The sequence below is a fragment of the Anser anser genome (assembly GCF_964211835.1).
Source record: "Anser anser genome assembly, chromosome: Z".
Lineage (NCBI taxonomy): Eukaryota > Metazoa > Chordata > Aves > Anseriformes > Anatidae > Anser > Anser anser.
In genome coordinates, this window is record NC_139723.1 from 71123608 (window position 1) to 71138531 (window position 14924).

General features: G+C 38.2%; 1 protein-coding gene across 4 annotated transcripts in view; it reads right to left on the reverse strand.

Moving 5' to 3' along the window:
- Nucleotides 1-13311: 13311 nt before the first annotated feature.
- Nucleotides 13312-14924, reverse strand: part of PARP8 (poly(ADP-ribose) polymerase family member 8) — a 126454-nt gene continuing 124841 nt past the window's right edge. For all 4 annotated transcript variants that reach the window (XM_083819075.1, XM_083819073.1, XM_083819072.1 and 1 more), the window contains one exon: nucleotides 13312-14136. In XM_083819075.1, the coding sequence (XP_083675201.1) occupies nucleotides 14034-14136 (103 nt within the window). In that variant the 3' untranslated portion in view covers nucleotides 13312-14033. The remainder of the gene's footprint in view (nucleotides 14137-14924) is intronic.

Sequence of the window (14924 nt, forward strand, 5' to 3'; positions counted from 1 at the left end):
GTATTAAGTAACATATTAAACAATATTTTATTCAGGTGATAAGAATACTTTTCTGAGCTGGTTTTAAAGGCATAAATGAGTCCATATGAAGAGAAGGAAATAAAAAAACTCAAAATCTGAGCTTCAGCTTTATAGTCTATCATCATTCCTCTTTCTTCTGACTAGTGCTCAGGTACTAGAGAAATTTTGGAAGTCTAACAAGGTCTTGGTGGAAAAGCTGGGATTACAAACCAGAAAGGTACCTTAAAGGAGGCTGTAGCGAGGTGGGTGTTGGTCTATTCTCCCACATGCCTGGTGACAGGACGAGGGGGAATGAGCTAAAGTTGCACCAGGGGAGGTTTAGGTTGGATATTAGGAAGAACTTCTTTACCGAAAGGGTTGTTAGGCATTGGAATGGGCTGCCCAGGGAAGTGGTTGAGTCACCATCCCTGGAGGTCTTTAAAAGATGTTTAGATTTAGAGCTTAGTGATATGGTTTAGTGGAGGTCTTGTTAGTGTTAGGTCAGAGGTTGGACTAGGTGATCTTGGAAGTCTTTTCCAACCTAGACGATTCTGTGACTCTGTGAAAGGATGAAGACGAAGGTGACAACTGGATCTTAAGAGTCAAACAAGAGTGAGCATGTTCTGGTATGATGTGTGGAGACAGTTGCACCCTGTAAAAAGATATCATAAATATACATACAAACCGAGACTCACTTAAAATTGGTTATCAGAAAACACGAAATGGTATATTTTTCAGAGATTAGATATCTGCTGGACAGCCACAGTCAAATATTTCTATAATATAGAGCACCAAAGGTAGGTGTGTTTTACATATTATTTTAAACAACTGAGCATGACTCATTTCCTTCTTAAAAAGACTGTCAAAGATGATGCTGGCTTTTATGAAAGCGCAGTATAGTTTTTCACTAGCAGAAGGTTTGGGTCTATTGTTCTATTCCTTAGATTGTGGCAATTAATAAAATAATTTCTGCTCTACTGTGAAGAACATACAAGGTTGTGGCAGGACATATTTCACCTTTTCTTTGGCATGACGTAGCTCTCAGGCTGGTAGCCCCCTGGGAGGTGCTGAAGGAAGGTTCGTCTCTCTCCTCTGGGACTGCCCTGCTCCACTGGTGTTAAGGCAGCTGAAGGAACAGCTCTCTCCTCTCTGCTGGTGCAGCCAACACAGCCCAGAAAATACTTTCACTTTTAGAAACTAAAGAAGGTTTGGGGTGTTATATAATAAGCACTCACCTCACTTTCTTTTGGGGTATATTACACATATGGTCTCTGGGCTGACCTCCTTTCAGAGTTGTGTGGCATGGTTTTGTGTTAAGTATGACTTGAAAACTGCTGCCATGCAGCAGGTGAAGGGTAATGGAAAAGCTATTGAAACAGAAAGAAGCCCCCAGATCACCTCCTGTTTTTCACAACAGGATAAATTGCTACCACCAGCTCTTGCGCATTTGACACGGGGTTGCGTTTTGTTCAGAGATTTCTGCCCTTTAACAGGCACAGCTTCTTAGAGACATTCCCCCATATGTGAAACATGCTGCATGCACAGCTGTGGGAAAAGCCTGGGCTTTCGAGGAAGATCTCTCTATCACCATACACGCATGCAGAAGCTAGTCTCTGTCCTGAGCTTAGGATGTGCAGCATGTGTTTAGGGGGCTGTGGAGTAAACTGCACGGTGCATTCATGTCACATAGCACTGATGAGAATCCAGATCTGATTATTCAGATGTAAAGAAGGTTTGAAAAGAAGTGACTGAAAGCTCAGTCTTCACATTTTTGCTACTGCAACGCTGGTGTTATATCTCAAAACAATATAAAATACATATCTCATATATTACTGTGCTAATTCCAGCAGCGACTGTACACATCCAACTTATTTTCTGTTGGCTTACATTTTTTTTTCCACATGGGAAGGTGAATCATTTGTCTAAAAACTTGTGACTGGTGACTGCTATTTTGGTTATAAGGAAACCCAGCTGGAGCAAAGGCCTGTTTGAATGTGAAACACACACAAACAAAAGAGGAGGGGGAGGCAATGCTACCTAGAGTGAACACAGGGAGAGGTGATTTTAAGCCAATAGAGATTGCCCAGGAAAGGCAATATGGACATAGCTAGGTGACCTTTCCCATTAGGTGTTCTCCATCATGGAGTACATCTCCAGCACAGCATTAAAAAATATATATTATTTGCAAATATTTCAAATGTAAGCATAGTACCAAGTGTTTTCGTGAGCAAGAATGCATGCTTTGCCCCAGGACAGCCTTCAAAGCTGCTGGAGCTGAAATTTAAAATAGTTCAGCTTTAACATCCTGAAGTTAGACACCAGAAGGCAAAGGCAAAAATAACTGGGCAAACAGGAAAAGGTGAAAGACCCAGTGACTCAGGTACGACTGGAGATAGCTCTCAGTTCAGACAGAATCTGAGACAATGGCCAAATTTACAGGTATGCTCTCTGGTGTGTCCTTTGGGAAACACTAACTTTGCACACCAAAACAAAACAGCTTGGAAAAGCAGTTCTCATTAAGTCTTTCTCATACTGGGTGTCTGGTCCAGTATGGAGGCTGTAGGAAAAATCCTGTAAGTAAAACTTCTTCCTCATTTAAGCAGCCTTTGGGTGGTTGGCCCAACATTCACAACTGAAAAAATCAAATCAAAAGTAAATATCCGGAGATGATCTCACGCCAGTAGAAAAAGGAAGGAACAAATTTCACTTACTACTGAAGGAGCTAAGTGAAACAAAATCAAAAACAAATGAACAAAAAAATCTACCACCCTTCTCCAAAATATCTAACGCTACAGAATGATTGTCATCAAGTGATCACATTATGTTGATTAATCACTGCAGGAAATGAGTACCTCAATTCAGGTTTTATGCAGACCAGTAAGAGGGTGCAAGGAAGTCTGTGTTGCATATTGCTACTATACCTTTCAAGTTTTTATGGCCCTCAAGAGAAATGAGGCATTCATAATGTGGGGGGGAAATAAAAATCATAGAGTACATCATAAATCTAAGGGACTAAGTTGTGGAAATCACATCTTTAAACTGACACAGCTGTGATTAACTGGCAATGGCTTTTACAGTCAGAAAAGTTTTTGGTTATAGTTATGTGCCCAGAGAAAGTTTCTGGTGAAAAAGAAAAAAGAAAAAAAGAAGTACAGGTATTTAATCAAATCCCTGTTTGGGGGCTGGTGGGATGGAATATGTTAAACCACAAACCTTGCACCTCAAGAAGCTTAGTTTTGAATCTGTTCTTATCATACAGACTGAAATTTCCAGTGGATGTTGGCTCACTTTTTTTTTTTTTTTAACCACCCACAGGATTCAGTAGCCTCTGCTCAGCAGAGCAGCGGAATAAATCACTTCATGGCTGAGCCCTACTCGCCCAGCTGTCTTTGCTAGTTTAGATGATCTCTGCCTTATATAATATAATGGTCCCAAATTTCCTGTATTCAAACAATGTCTTGCCAGTCAGAATTAAAAAGGATATATGCATATGTATGTATGTATATTTCGTTAAAGAAAACAAAGGTAATTGTTGTTGATATTGAAGTCTTTATAGAGGCCTGAATCATAATTGACTTAAATGCTGTGGAATGACTTGTATTTACTCAGGAGGTAGGAATAATGCTATAAATCAAAATAATAGCATCCTTCATCCATTTTGCATTTGCTTTCCCCACAGGAGACTGTACAAAGTGAAAAGTGAGCATAGCACTGCCTTAGAAATGTAATTTTCCACCAAGGAATAGCTTCACTGCTACAGAGCAGGCAAAAACCTAGGTCTAGACAAACAAACCTCCTGAGTTTGATCAGGATGGCCGTGCCTACACAAGCAAATTGAACAGACTTGAGAACATTGCTGGGCATTGAGGATGACTGTATGTCTCAGAGACTGCTATTGTGATCCTTTGCACAGTTTTATCCTCTGTAAACACTCACAAAACTTACAGGCACAGTTCAGGAGTCAGCACGGACTATGAACCACATCCTTACTGTAGCTTTGTTTCTTTCGTTGCATTCATTAACTCTGGAGTTGGCACGAATATCTGTGAGTATAGATCCACAAAGAAATGTCCAAAGATCCAATGTAAACAAAAGATTTATACAAAATAACATTATTTACATATAACAGAATTAGATCAGAACTGCCAGATTTTTTAGCTTTAATCAATATGTCAATGGTACCTCCCAAAAGACAAAAATAAAAGCAGTCCTCATTTGGACCAATTATAGGTTGTTACAGTACACTAAAGCATCTGCTGCCCAGGCTGTGGGAACTCCAATTAAAAAGAAACAAGTAAAAATTCTCATAATAAAGCTCATTCAAACATGCCACCAAATCTTTCAGTCCTCTAAGGAAAAGTTTGATTCAAGTAAATGGACTTGGGGTTTAAAAATGTAAAAAAATCTCTGCAGGAATAAAGCAAATGCTTGTGGTGGCTGATTGATGAAAAAGCCCGTTTCAAATGAATTTATAAAAATTGTCTAAGCAGATTAATCTAGCAGATCAATAACGTACATTAAAGTAACTAAGACCACAATAAGGCTTCCTAATAATAACACGGGAAAAGAAGAATCTGGAAAAGACCAGCAATCCAACCTAAACCCTATTTAAAGATATAGCCAGAACTTCAGGTAGGGAGAATTTGAAACTTACACCACCAATTGTGCATAGAGGAAAGGAAATTATGAGAGGAAATTGTGTATATAAAACTCCTTAGCCTTTAACAGCATCCTCCTCTGCAAACTCTTGCAGCTACACAGTCTCATTCACTTGTATACGTAAATGGTTTGCACACATGCTTTTCATATTGCAGGACTGTAATTACAATAGTTTTTTTTATTATTTATGCCTGCACATTTTTGCTTTTTAGCTGAAATATCCTCAGTATTGCAAGTTAACAGTAATATTTAGAGCTTTTCTAAAGGCTTGACAGGGAAGAGAATTGCAATGGATTAGAAATTCGGGTCATATTAGTTATACAGAACATAAAATCATTGAACAACAAAAAAAATAGCAAAATGCTTATCCCTCTCTAAGTCCTCAATTTTAATATAATTTTTCAACATCAAAGTAGTGCAAGTGATTACAACTGAAGACTTTAAAACAAACCACAGCAAAACAAAAGAAAACAAACAACAAAACCTGGGCAAAAACATAAGCCAGCCTGTGAGAGAGAGAGATAGATGCAGTGCCATACCTCAGGTTTAGTAAGTTGTTAGCAGACACCCAGATCTATATAACCAGGGCATAAAATGGGCCAAATGCTATTGGTACTCTTAGGAGGTGATGCTGGGAAAAATAAAAATAAAAATAAAAAATAAAATAATAAAATAAAATAAAATAAAATAAAATAAAATAAAATAAAATAAAATAAAATAAAATAAAATAAAATTGTTCAAAGCAAACAATCTGAAGGAACCCAAATAAAGGATGGTAAGGGAGACCTTGGAGTTTCCTTCACAGACAATAGCCAAGAATCAAGATGTTTTTAAAGCAGAAAATGATAATAATCATAATAATGCTACAAGTAGGAGCAGCTCAGCAAGCACAGAACAGATTTTAACTCTCTAATATTTACATCCTACTGAGTAGCATGACAGGCATGAAATGTAAGTTTGCCAAAGATAGTAAAGAGGCAGAGTGGAAAAATACACAGATGGAATATTGCATGAAGATCAACGCTCCAGCTAAGGAGTCGCATGTACAGAAAAGGCATGACTCACCCCTTGAAACACCTGATGGGCAGGAATTTAGAAGCCTCTAGCACGACATGCCCTCACCAGAAAACAGCAAATCATATCTACCAAAAGCTACCACAAGTGAGTATTTGTTAAAAAGCCTGTTCTTGTAACAAACTACATTTGTCAAAAGTGTTATAAACAGTCATATCCCAATCCTTACTTTTGAGTTAATAGAACTATTTTTTATTTATATTTACATATTACAGAAGCACATATATTTACATATAAATACATTTAAATTAGTTTGGGCTCTGACCCCTCTCGTCCTCAAACTTCCTCATACTGAATTAATGTCAGCAAATGGTTGTGAGCAGAAGTCCCCCCAAACCCTTGTTTGCCTGGTAGGGAAGAAGGGAACAAGATTTTTTTCTCGACCAGTCAGAAAAATTATTTGTTCAACAGCTCACATGGGATGAATGAGCTGATCAGAGCTAAAAATCAGTGAGGAAATTATCAGCCACCAATTCCCCTTCTGTACAGTTTTACCTGTCCAGACTTAACCAAATTTGTGAATAAAATATAAGACAGGATCCAAGGAATTGTCAGCTAATGAGCCATTCTCAGGCTAAATAAGCCTGAGATCTGTAGGAAGGTTGCTGCTGCTGTAAGTACCTTAGCCTGCTATATACAAGTACAGTAGGACATTGCCCCAGGCATGGTATTAGACTGAGCTATACAGCTACAGGATAGGAGCGTGAAGAAAACAAACTTTTTTCCCCCCATTTCTGCTAAACAATGGAAAGCTTTCTCTTTAAAAGTTACAAATTAGAATTGTTTTGCTGATGATAAGCTCTGGCTTTTGTTGAGCAAACCTTAAGCCAGGAGTTCCTGTATTTTTTTCCAGACATGATCTCTCGAGACTCATGCTGCTCTTGCTTCTGCAGCAGTCACTGTTCCTGCTGCTAGTGTTATTCCCACTGCTTCAGCGTTTTGCAAAATGCCAGTTTTCTGGAACTGGCTGAAATCCAATAGCTGATGCCTCGCACAGGGGCTTGCTACATTTAGTACTGCTACTAAAAGGGTCTTATGCCCCGTTCAGACGCTTCAATTTCCTTGTGTTGAATTACACTTCTAAACCTCATAGTGGAATGTAAAATGTTTGCCACATTTAAGAAAATCATCCTGAGGGAGCTATTATCTGAGCTAATAAAAAACCCCAATTTAAAATCTACTGTATTTTTTTCACATGCTGTTGCTCTTTTTCACCTGTTTTGATGCTAGGCTTTTGCAAGGCACTGAGCCCTAAAGTAAGCTTTTGTTATACTCCTTAAGACTTCTTCTCTCCTGTAATCAGAGACCTTGCACTGTGCTGAGAGCTGGGGCATAGCAAAGTTGTGTCCCTCACCTACTATTGACTTTATTTAGTTACTGCAGCTCTATTTAAGCAGCCTCCTAATATTTCAGGTTGACAAATCCCTCTTGGAGGGGGTCCTGGCTGTGCGACCTGTGCAAAATTATTTGTTGCAATCTGCACTGCACAGTAATGCACAAAAAAGAAGCTGGCCAAACATGTAAATACAGCTTTAAGAATATGGCATGTACTCTTTCCAACAGCCATCAGATCTTTTCTGCTTTTCCTCCTGTCAAAAAGGTAACATTTCCATTTGAAAGCAGCTCTGCTCCACTGCAATAATTTTGTACTGCTGTCAGTTAATATTTGGATTATTTATCTCTCAGGTCCCACACCAAACTGCTCAACAGGTGAATACCATTGACTATTGATTAACATCAAGAGAGCATGAGATGCAGCAGTGTGGAAACAGATCAGCAGTTAAGCCAGAGCTGGTACAAATCCCGTACCTTCTGCTATCTGTTGGTACTGATTTTAGAGGAGCCTGAGCTTTCACTAATCATACAACTCTTGGCTTGTGAGCTTGGAAGTCACCATTTCTTCCAAATTTAAGGTCCCCAAAATAGGAATAACACCTCCATTACAGAACTCAGGTTCCACCCTGTAGCTTCCAATCAAAGGCATGTGATCGGTCATTTGTGCAGCAATGAAATTCTTTCTTCTCTTTTTACATTTGTGTAAAATACTTATCAGCATTCAGAATAGTATCACTTTAACATTTCCAATCCAAATTTTGCAATAATAAATGAATAAACTTTACAAAGCAAAAGCTAAGACTTTCAAAAGATACAGTATTCACCCATATAATTAAAATGAGCTCATAGGCAGAGGGAAAAAAAAAAAAAAGTACACTCACTGAATCAATAACCAGTCCCACAAATGTCTGCATATTTTATGAGTTGCAGATGTGCATTTATACTTAAAACATACCCACATTAAGTACGACATGGTTCTTCATATATTTGCTGTGTTTTCCATGACAAAAACAGTTCTACAGAAACACAGAGAACTTCTTTAAAAGCAGTTATAAAATGCATCTTAAGACATTCTTGTGCATTTTATATGACACCATACATGCAAAATCCTGCTTTAATTCCAGTATCTCTATTTTGAACCAGTCATGTAACACACTCAGATAAACAGAGCATGAAAATCTATTTTTACTGATCATCTAAGTGTTTTTAAAAAGATTACTGCAGAAAAATTTTACTCCAATCATATGTGTAGAAGCATGGCATAAGCTTTAGGTTTTGTTGAGACTAGCAAAAGTCCAGAAAAGGCATGAGACTCCTTTTAATTCTTAGAAGACTGTTTTAACTTCGAACAGAGCTCTCAAAATAGTGCCCAAATGCACAGTGCTTGTTGAACAAATTCTGATTTATTGAAAGTAAACATTTACATTGGCTACAATGTTGTAACTGTTACAAAGCTGGATAAAAGAGGCTTAAAGAGCAATAGAAAGCAAGTGCAGTAAAAAGTGAATAGAGAAAATATTTGGCCTTAGTGATCTTTTGGCAGTATTTACATTATGTACATTTTGTTAAATATTTGTAGTAACTCTAAGGCACCATAGGCTAAATAGCAGGCTGCGGTAATGTTTTGTGCACAGAATTTAACAAATTTATTTGAAGAAAAAAAGGCTGCAGAGTTAAAAGAAACATAGGCATATTTTATGTTTACATAAAAGAGTGGCTGCTTCTTAAAATTCAAAGACACAATACATACTGGGTAAATTTAAAAATTATTTTTAGAACATTAAATGATTTTGAATGTGTGTAAGGACTATTTCTACTGACTTGCTGGTAAATGTTTAATGTAATCTATTCTTCAACAGCTTTTTCACACATGACATATGTTCATCTAACTACTACTTTGTTTTTGTTTGAATTCTTTGTTTTGTTTTTCCTGACAAAATGTTCTACCTAGTATATCATACTGTGTACAAAATCCCAATGCAAAGTGTAATGGGTCATAATTTACATCATCGCTATTCCCCAGCAGACGAAAGTGTAGCAGGAACACCCAGCCAAGTATTGCGTTCATCACACCAAACAGCAGCTCAATATTTTATTCTGCACGCTTGAAGCAGCTGCAGGCCTGGAGGTGGCCATAGCTGATGCCATGGTGAGGCAGAGGAGCCTGGGGTCTTCATACCCAAAATGTCCAAAACCAAATCAGGAGACTCAACCTCCTTGTGATAGCCTTGTGCATTGTACATGATGCTACATGTGCAGAGCACTGCTTTGCTTTAAATCTTTGCTTTTTTACTTATCTATCCCACTCTGAAACACAATCCCTCTCCTCAGTGCTTTAAGGAATAAATTTGGTTATAATTACAGCCCTGACTGCCTGAATTCTAGATACTTTTCAAACTGCTTTCACCCTGCATGCTCTGCAAACAAACAGCCTTGTTCACTTTAGTCCACAGGCCCGTCTTTCCCTTTGAGGTAGTGTTTGTAACAAGGAAATCCAGCAGGACACCTGACCACCCCCTCGGTTTTGTGCACACCATGCCATAGGCCCCGCAGTGCCCTACCAGCCAAGCGTAGGCCCTGCAAAGCATGGGGAGGCTTGGGCCTACCTGCCGGGGTCTCTCCCACCTCTTCTCCCCACCACCTTCACCACTGATGCCTCTGCTGCTACCCTAGCCTTGGGCAGCCAAAGAAGACCTGCCATGGCCCACCAGCCATGGACTGGGCACGCCAATGCCAGCTGCCATAGGTCTTTGTGTCACAGACGCATGTAAAACACCATGAGAGTGAGGAACGACGAGTACAAAAAACGCCTCTATTTATTCAAGGGCCTAGCTCCCAGCACCTGCAGTGGGTGTCAGCACAATGTGGGATCAGCCCCCAAACCTGTATGTTTTGAAAATGCTAAGATTAAGGAGTGCTTCTGCTCTGGTAGAGTTTCTTCTCTTGTCAGTCACAAGAAGTACTCTATTTATTTATCTTACATTTTCTACAGCCAAGAAGAAATCCATTTAAACTAATATAATGCTAAAGTAACTAGACACTCTTTCTGTATTTGTTTAGTTTTTTAGTGTTTCTTCTAAAATTATGATTCTCTTCATTCAGTTGTCTGCTAATTATTTCCACAGTAAGAAGTGGTTTATAAGCATAGTATAATTGATCTAAGCACAAAGTATTCTTTTGGAAGTGGTCTTATATTTGTATTAACAAAAGCATAATCTTAGCATTATTTCATCAGATGCATTTTTAGTACCAACAGTTATAATATTAAAATTATACAGCATCAGTAAGAGTTTTTTAAGGGCTTTAGAGAAAACACAAGCATAAACAATTCTGGTGTCATCAACTAGTTCCTGTAAAACGTTAAGCAGAATATTACACAAACTGACTATTTGATGATAAGTAACGCAGAGCCAAAGACTCAGGTGATCAGAACAGTGTAGCACTGCTGAAGAAAATAGAGCTATACTGATTATAGATATAGTAAGAAAATAACCCAAATTGCTTAACCCCTTGAATGCTAAATATCAGTCTGAATTTCAAGAAAGGTTTAGAAGTATCTTTTTTGATTCCTTTCTCAATATTTAAAATACTTATAGAAGTACGAATATGGCAATTTATAATTAGGGTGCAACATTAAGGGATTAACAGATTTTTTCCATTTAACTTTCCATATTTGTGGGCTTGTAATTTGGTGTCTGATGTAGAAGGAAGTTACAAAGCTCCTTCCCAAGAATTCCCTTGGTTGCTCCATGCTGGACATGGTCACTGCTAGATAGATATGGCTTCATGGAGATTTCTACCAAGCAAATAGTAAGAGCCCAGGGCTCTTTTTTCTCAGAGGTTAAACGCTAGTTTTGAAAGGTTTATATTTTTACAGTAGGAGTTATAAACTCCTAAGTTATTACTCTGTCATCAGTACATGCGCATGACAGCAGAGGAAGGCAAATGCAAGGGCTTTATGGATAACACAGGGCCTTTTCTCAGATGACCCTGGCTTTTTGTTTCTCATCCTCTGGAATCCATGCAAATTATTATTTGTAAGAATTTGACAATATGCAACTCCAGCCTTGGATAAAAACTCTACACAAAAATCATTCAAATAAAAATCTCCTCCTCAGGCGCACTCATTCCAGTTCTTGGTGAGCAAGTATTTGCTTCAGTTTTGAAGTCTGCTACAGAAGGGCTATTTGTTTTTGACTAACAAATCCACAGAGAACCTCTCTTTTTTCCTTCACCTTTAAAAAACGAGAATTAACATTTTGCTAAAGGAACGATCTGAAGATTCGTTTTCACCAGCAGGTAACATAACACCAAGAAGTTTCTCATTAGTGTTTTGGCTCAGGAAAAAATTGACTGAGTTATTGTGTAGCAAGTGAATTGTTGTTTAACTCCATTGCTTTGTGTGTGACACTGGGCTTGTGTCCTTGCAGTGTCCCAGGCATCCTTGCCACCTCTCAAGGTGGCTCAGCTCCCCCAGGGCACAATGCTGCACTTCTCCCCATGCTGCAGCTTTGTTACCCCCATGTTTTCTCACCACACAAAGGGTGGGACCTCAGCTGCTAACACTTTTTGTTGTTGTTGTTTTTAAGCTTTCCTACCAACAAATTACCTGCCCCTTCAGATCCACCCTTCTCCTTTAAAGGTTTTGCCCTGTCCCATTGCCTGTGCTCATCATATTGTCTTTTACTCTTGGTCATCCTCCTTAACCCCCATACTTCAGCCAGGCCCCTTGATAATCCCTGAAACAGGCCCTCTATAACAGCAAGGTCTCCTCCTACATCTCTAGGGCCTGCTTTTCTCCACTTTCCTTTCCTTCCTCTCATCCATTTAAGACAATCTTCTGAGCAGTCTTAAAATTTGGCAGACGTGTTTTCTCTCCCTTTCCAGTGGTTGTACTTAGGGCACCACACATGGTCAGCATCATGACACCACTGTGCAAAGCAAGGCTAACTCACTCCAATAGCTACACTCAAGGTTTCTTCGAAAAGGCTTCATTTATGACCCTGCTGTAACTTGAGGGGACTGGGAAGGGGACTGCTTACTTGGCTTCTCCAGTTCATTCATGGTCATCTTCTGTTCTTTTTTATTTTTTTGGGGTCTCTCAGAGAGGTGAACGGTCAGCCAGCAAGTCAATGCAGGACTTGCAGGGCAATTTGTGGACTTGCTTTCTAGTCTCTTTCCGTGTTCTGCAAAAAGAGAGATTCAGACACATATTGCAGGACAAAATATGGGGGGATGGGTATTCCAGGTTTTCAGCTCTACTTCTGAATTATGCTGATTTTGTGCAGCTACATAACCTAATGCAGTCTTTACGTAGATAGATAAATTTCAGGAATCCTCTTTGTTTCAAGAAGTAAACCTGTGTCACAAAAGATAACAATTAGAGTAGTGGTTCTCACATGAGGTGTCCACCAAATGAGAGTGAAAGTCAACAAAAATTCAATAGCAAAATGGGTTTTGAAAATAGAATTGGGTTGACAGGTCAGGTGTGAACCCAGAAAAATGGAGGTCACCAGCAAATAAGTCTGGAACGCTAAAAAAAGACTTTAAGTATGTCCCAATAATATTATTTTACTTGCAGGGCATTTCAATTGCAGCAAGGAATATGGGCATATAACTTGGGACTAAAAACAGGGAATCACCCATTACCAGTAAATGTGAACATTATCTCCCTAATGGAGTTCTGTTTAAAAAAAAAAAACAAAAACACTAGCTGGTCTCTCTGCTATGCTTCTACTTGGCTCTTCAGTATCTTTATTAAAAACAAAAACCACTTAATAGGTGATTCAGTCTCTTTTTACTATCTCTGATGGCCTGTACCACCAGGTGCAGGATGACTACTACTGCGAGAGCTGCTGAGGGCACAGGATATTCTTTATGCCATGGAGACTAGGCCCTACCTATGTTGCCATCATGTTTACTTGGAAAAAAAAAGATTAGTTTAAAGGACAGAGATATTAATTGATTTGTTTTTCCTTAGAAATAAATTAATAAAACTATTTCACATAGAGAAAGTCAGTAAAATTTTGCATTTTTTTATAGTTTCTGATGTACCAACAATCAACCCAATCATATTAAAGCTCTAATTTAGCAGGTACTTTTACTTATTTGGATAAATTTAGCCACAGACCAATCTTGCTAGTGTTAGGATGAAAACATTAAAGAACTTTGTTGATCTGAAGAAACCGTAAAATCCTGTGTATAAAAACCAAACTTGTAGAAAGAAAGAAAGTTAACAGCTTCTGGATTTCCAGGTGTTTGCTAATCTTGTTTAATTAAAAAATATAATTGAGCTGCTTAACGGATAAGACAGAGTTTCCAGAGAGGATAAAAAAACTAAACATACATCGTCAGAGTCATTGCTTTACTTTGTTTCATTCATTACGTCAAAAATATATTGTTGTTTTAACCTTTTGACTCTAAATCCTGGCTATACCTTTGTGAAATAAAATGAATCAAAGATAGCTGCAGGTAACCAATCTCTTTAATTTGACGTGTTCCAGGCAACCTTTTATTGTGTTTAAATATGAGAATATTTTACTTATTGCAAAGTATCCTGTATAATGCAGGTTCTCTGCTATAAAATCTTCTCTCTTGCTTATAATTCTCTCATTCTAAATTTAAAATACCAGTATACAGTACTAAAACCTCCAATTGAAGAGTTTAATATAAAAATATCCGCACAAAACTCCTTTTTTAAAGTCTGTTTATTGTGAGCAACCCAAATGCCTGTTTAATTACTATTAGTTGTAGTATGTACTTTGCACCCTACAGTTGCTAATTCATACCATCTCAGGTATTTTGATGAGATAAGAAATACTAAGTAAGAAAACAGTAAGTATTCAAAGGGTTAATTTGCTTAGAATAATAATAATAAATTAGTTTTTTGCATCTTCTTCAGTTCAAAATCCAGCTTTGAGACTGAGGAAGGCTTCCAAATCATCAATTAAATAACAGTGGTCCTTTTAACCAGTAGCAGTTTGATTGCCAATGACTCGAAGAATCTCTTTATGAATGCTTGGTTCCTGTGTATTTATACTTGTATCACCCACTTGACCATCTTCGTAACTAAAAAAAAAAAGTAAAGAAAATAAAATCAAGTTAGTGTTTTATTAATCTACCTAAGAACATTCAAAACTGTTTTATTCAATAATCAAAAGCATTTATTCTATGCTTTAACATGCTTACTATTCAAATGTTCTATTTCATTGTTATATGCAGATCCTAAACTCTAGAGAGTGAATGGTGGTAGGACTTTCATTGGCATTGAAAACCTTAGGCTGAACAGCCCACTGGGAATTCTGCAGTGCTGCCAGTACTGGGTCCATGGAAACACATTAGCAGCTCCCCTCTTGGTGGATGTATAAAGGAAAGGGCTGTTTCTGTGGCTGCTCCTGAACCACCCTGCACAAGGCTAGTACCAAAGCATGCACAAGGCACTGCAATGCCTGTGGCACCCAAACTCTTGTCACAAGAGGACCTCCACTTAGAGGTGACACCATGAAATCTTCCAGGGTTTCATCCTTGTAAGAACCCATCTGCATTAAGGACTTGCATAGATAAAGAAATCCTGATCACTGCAAACCCTCAGAGCTGGTGAATCTGAAGTCTGTGCTTCTCCACTCGTTTGCATGACTTTTTTTGCGGGGCTAAAATCTATGTCAATGTATAATTACAAGTCATAGCTGAGAGAGAAAACGCTCAAATCACAGATAGGAAGCTTTTTCTCATTAATGAATTCTTTAGCTTTCAATCATACACCTGAATAGAAGAGAGATTTTGCAATAGATAGAGAGACTTACTGCAACATGAGGTAATGCTATAGAGTGGGAAAAATCAGTAACGCTCCACTCCTC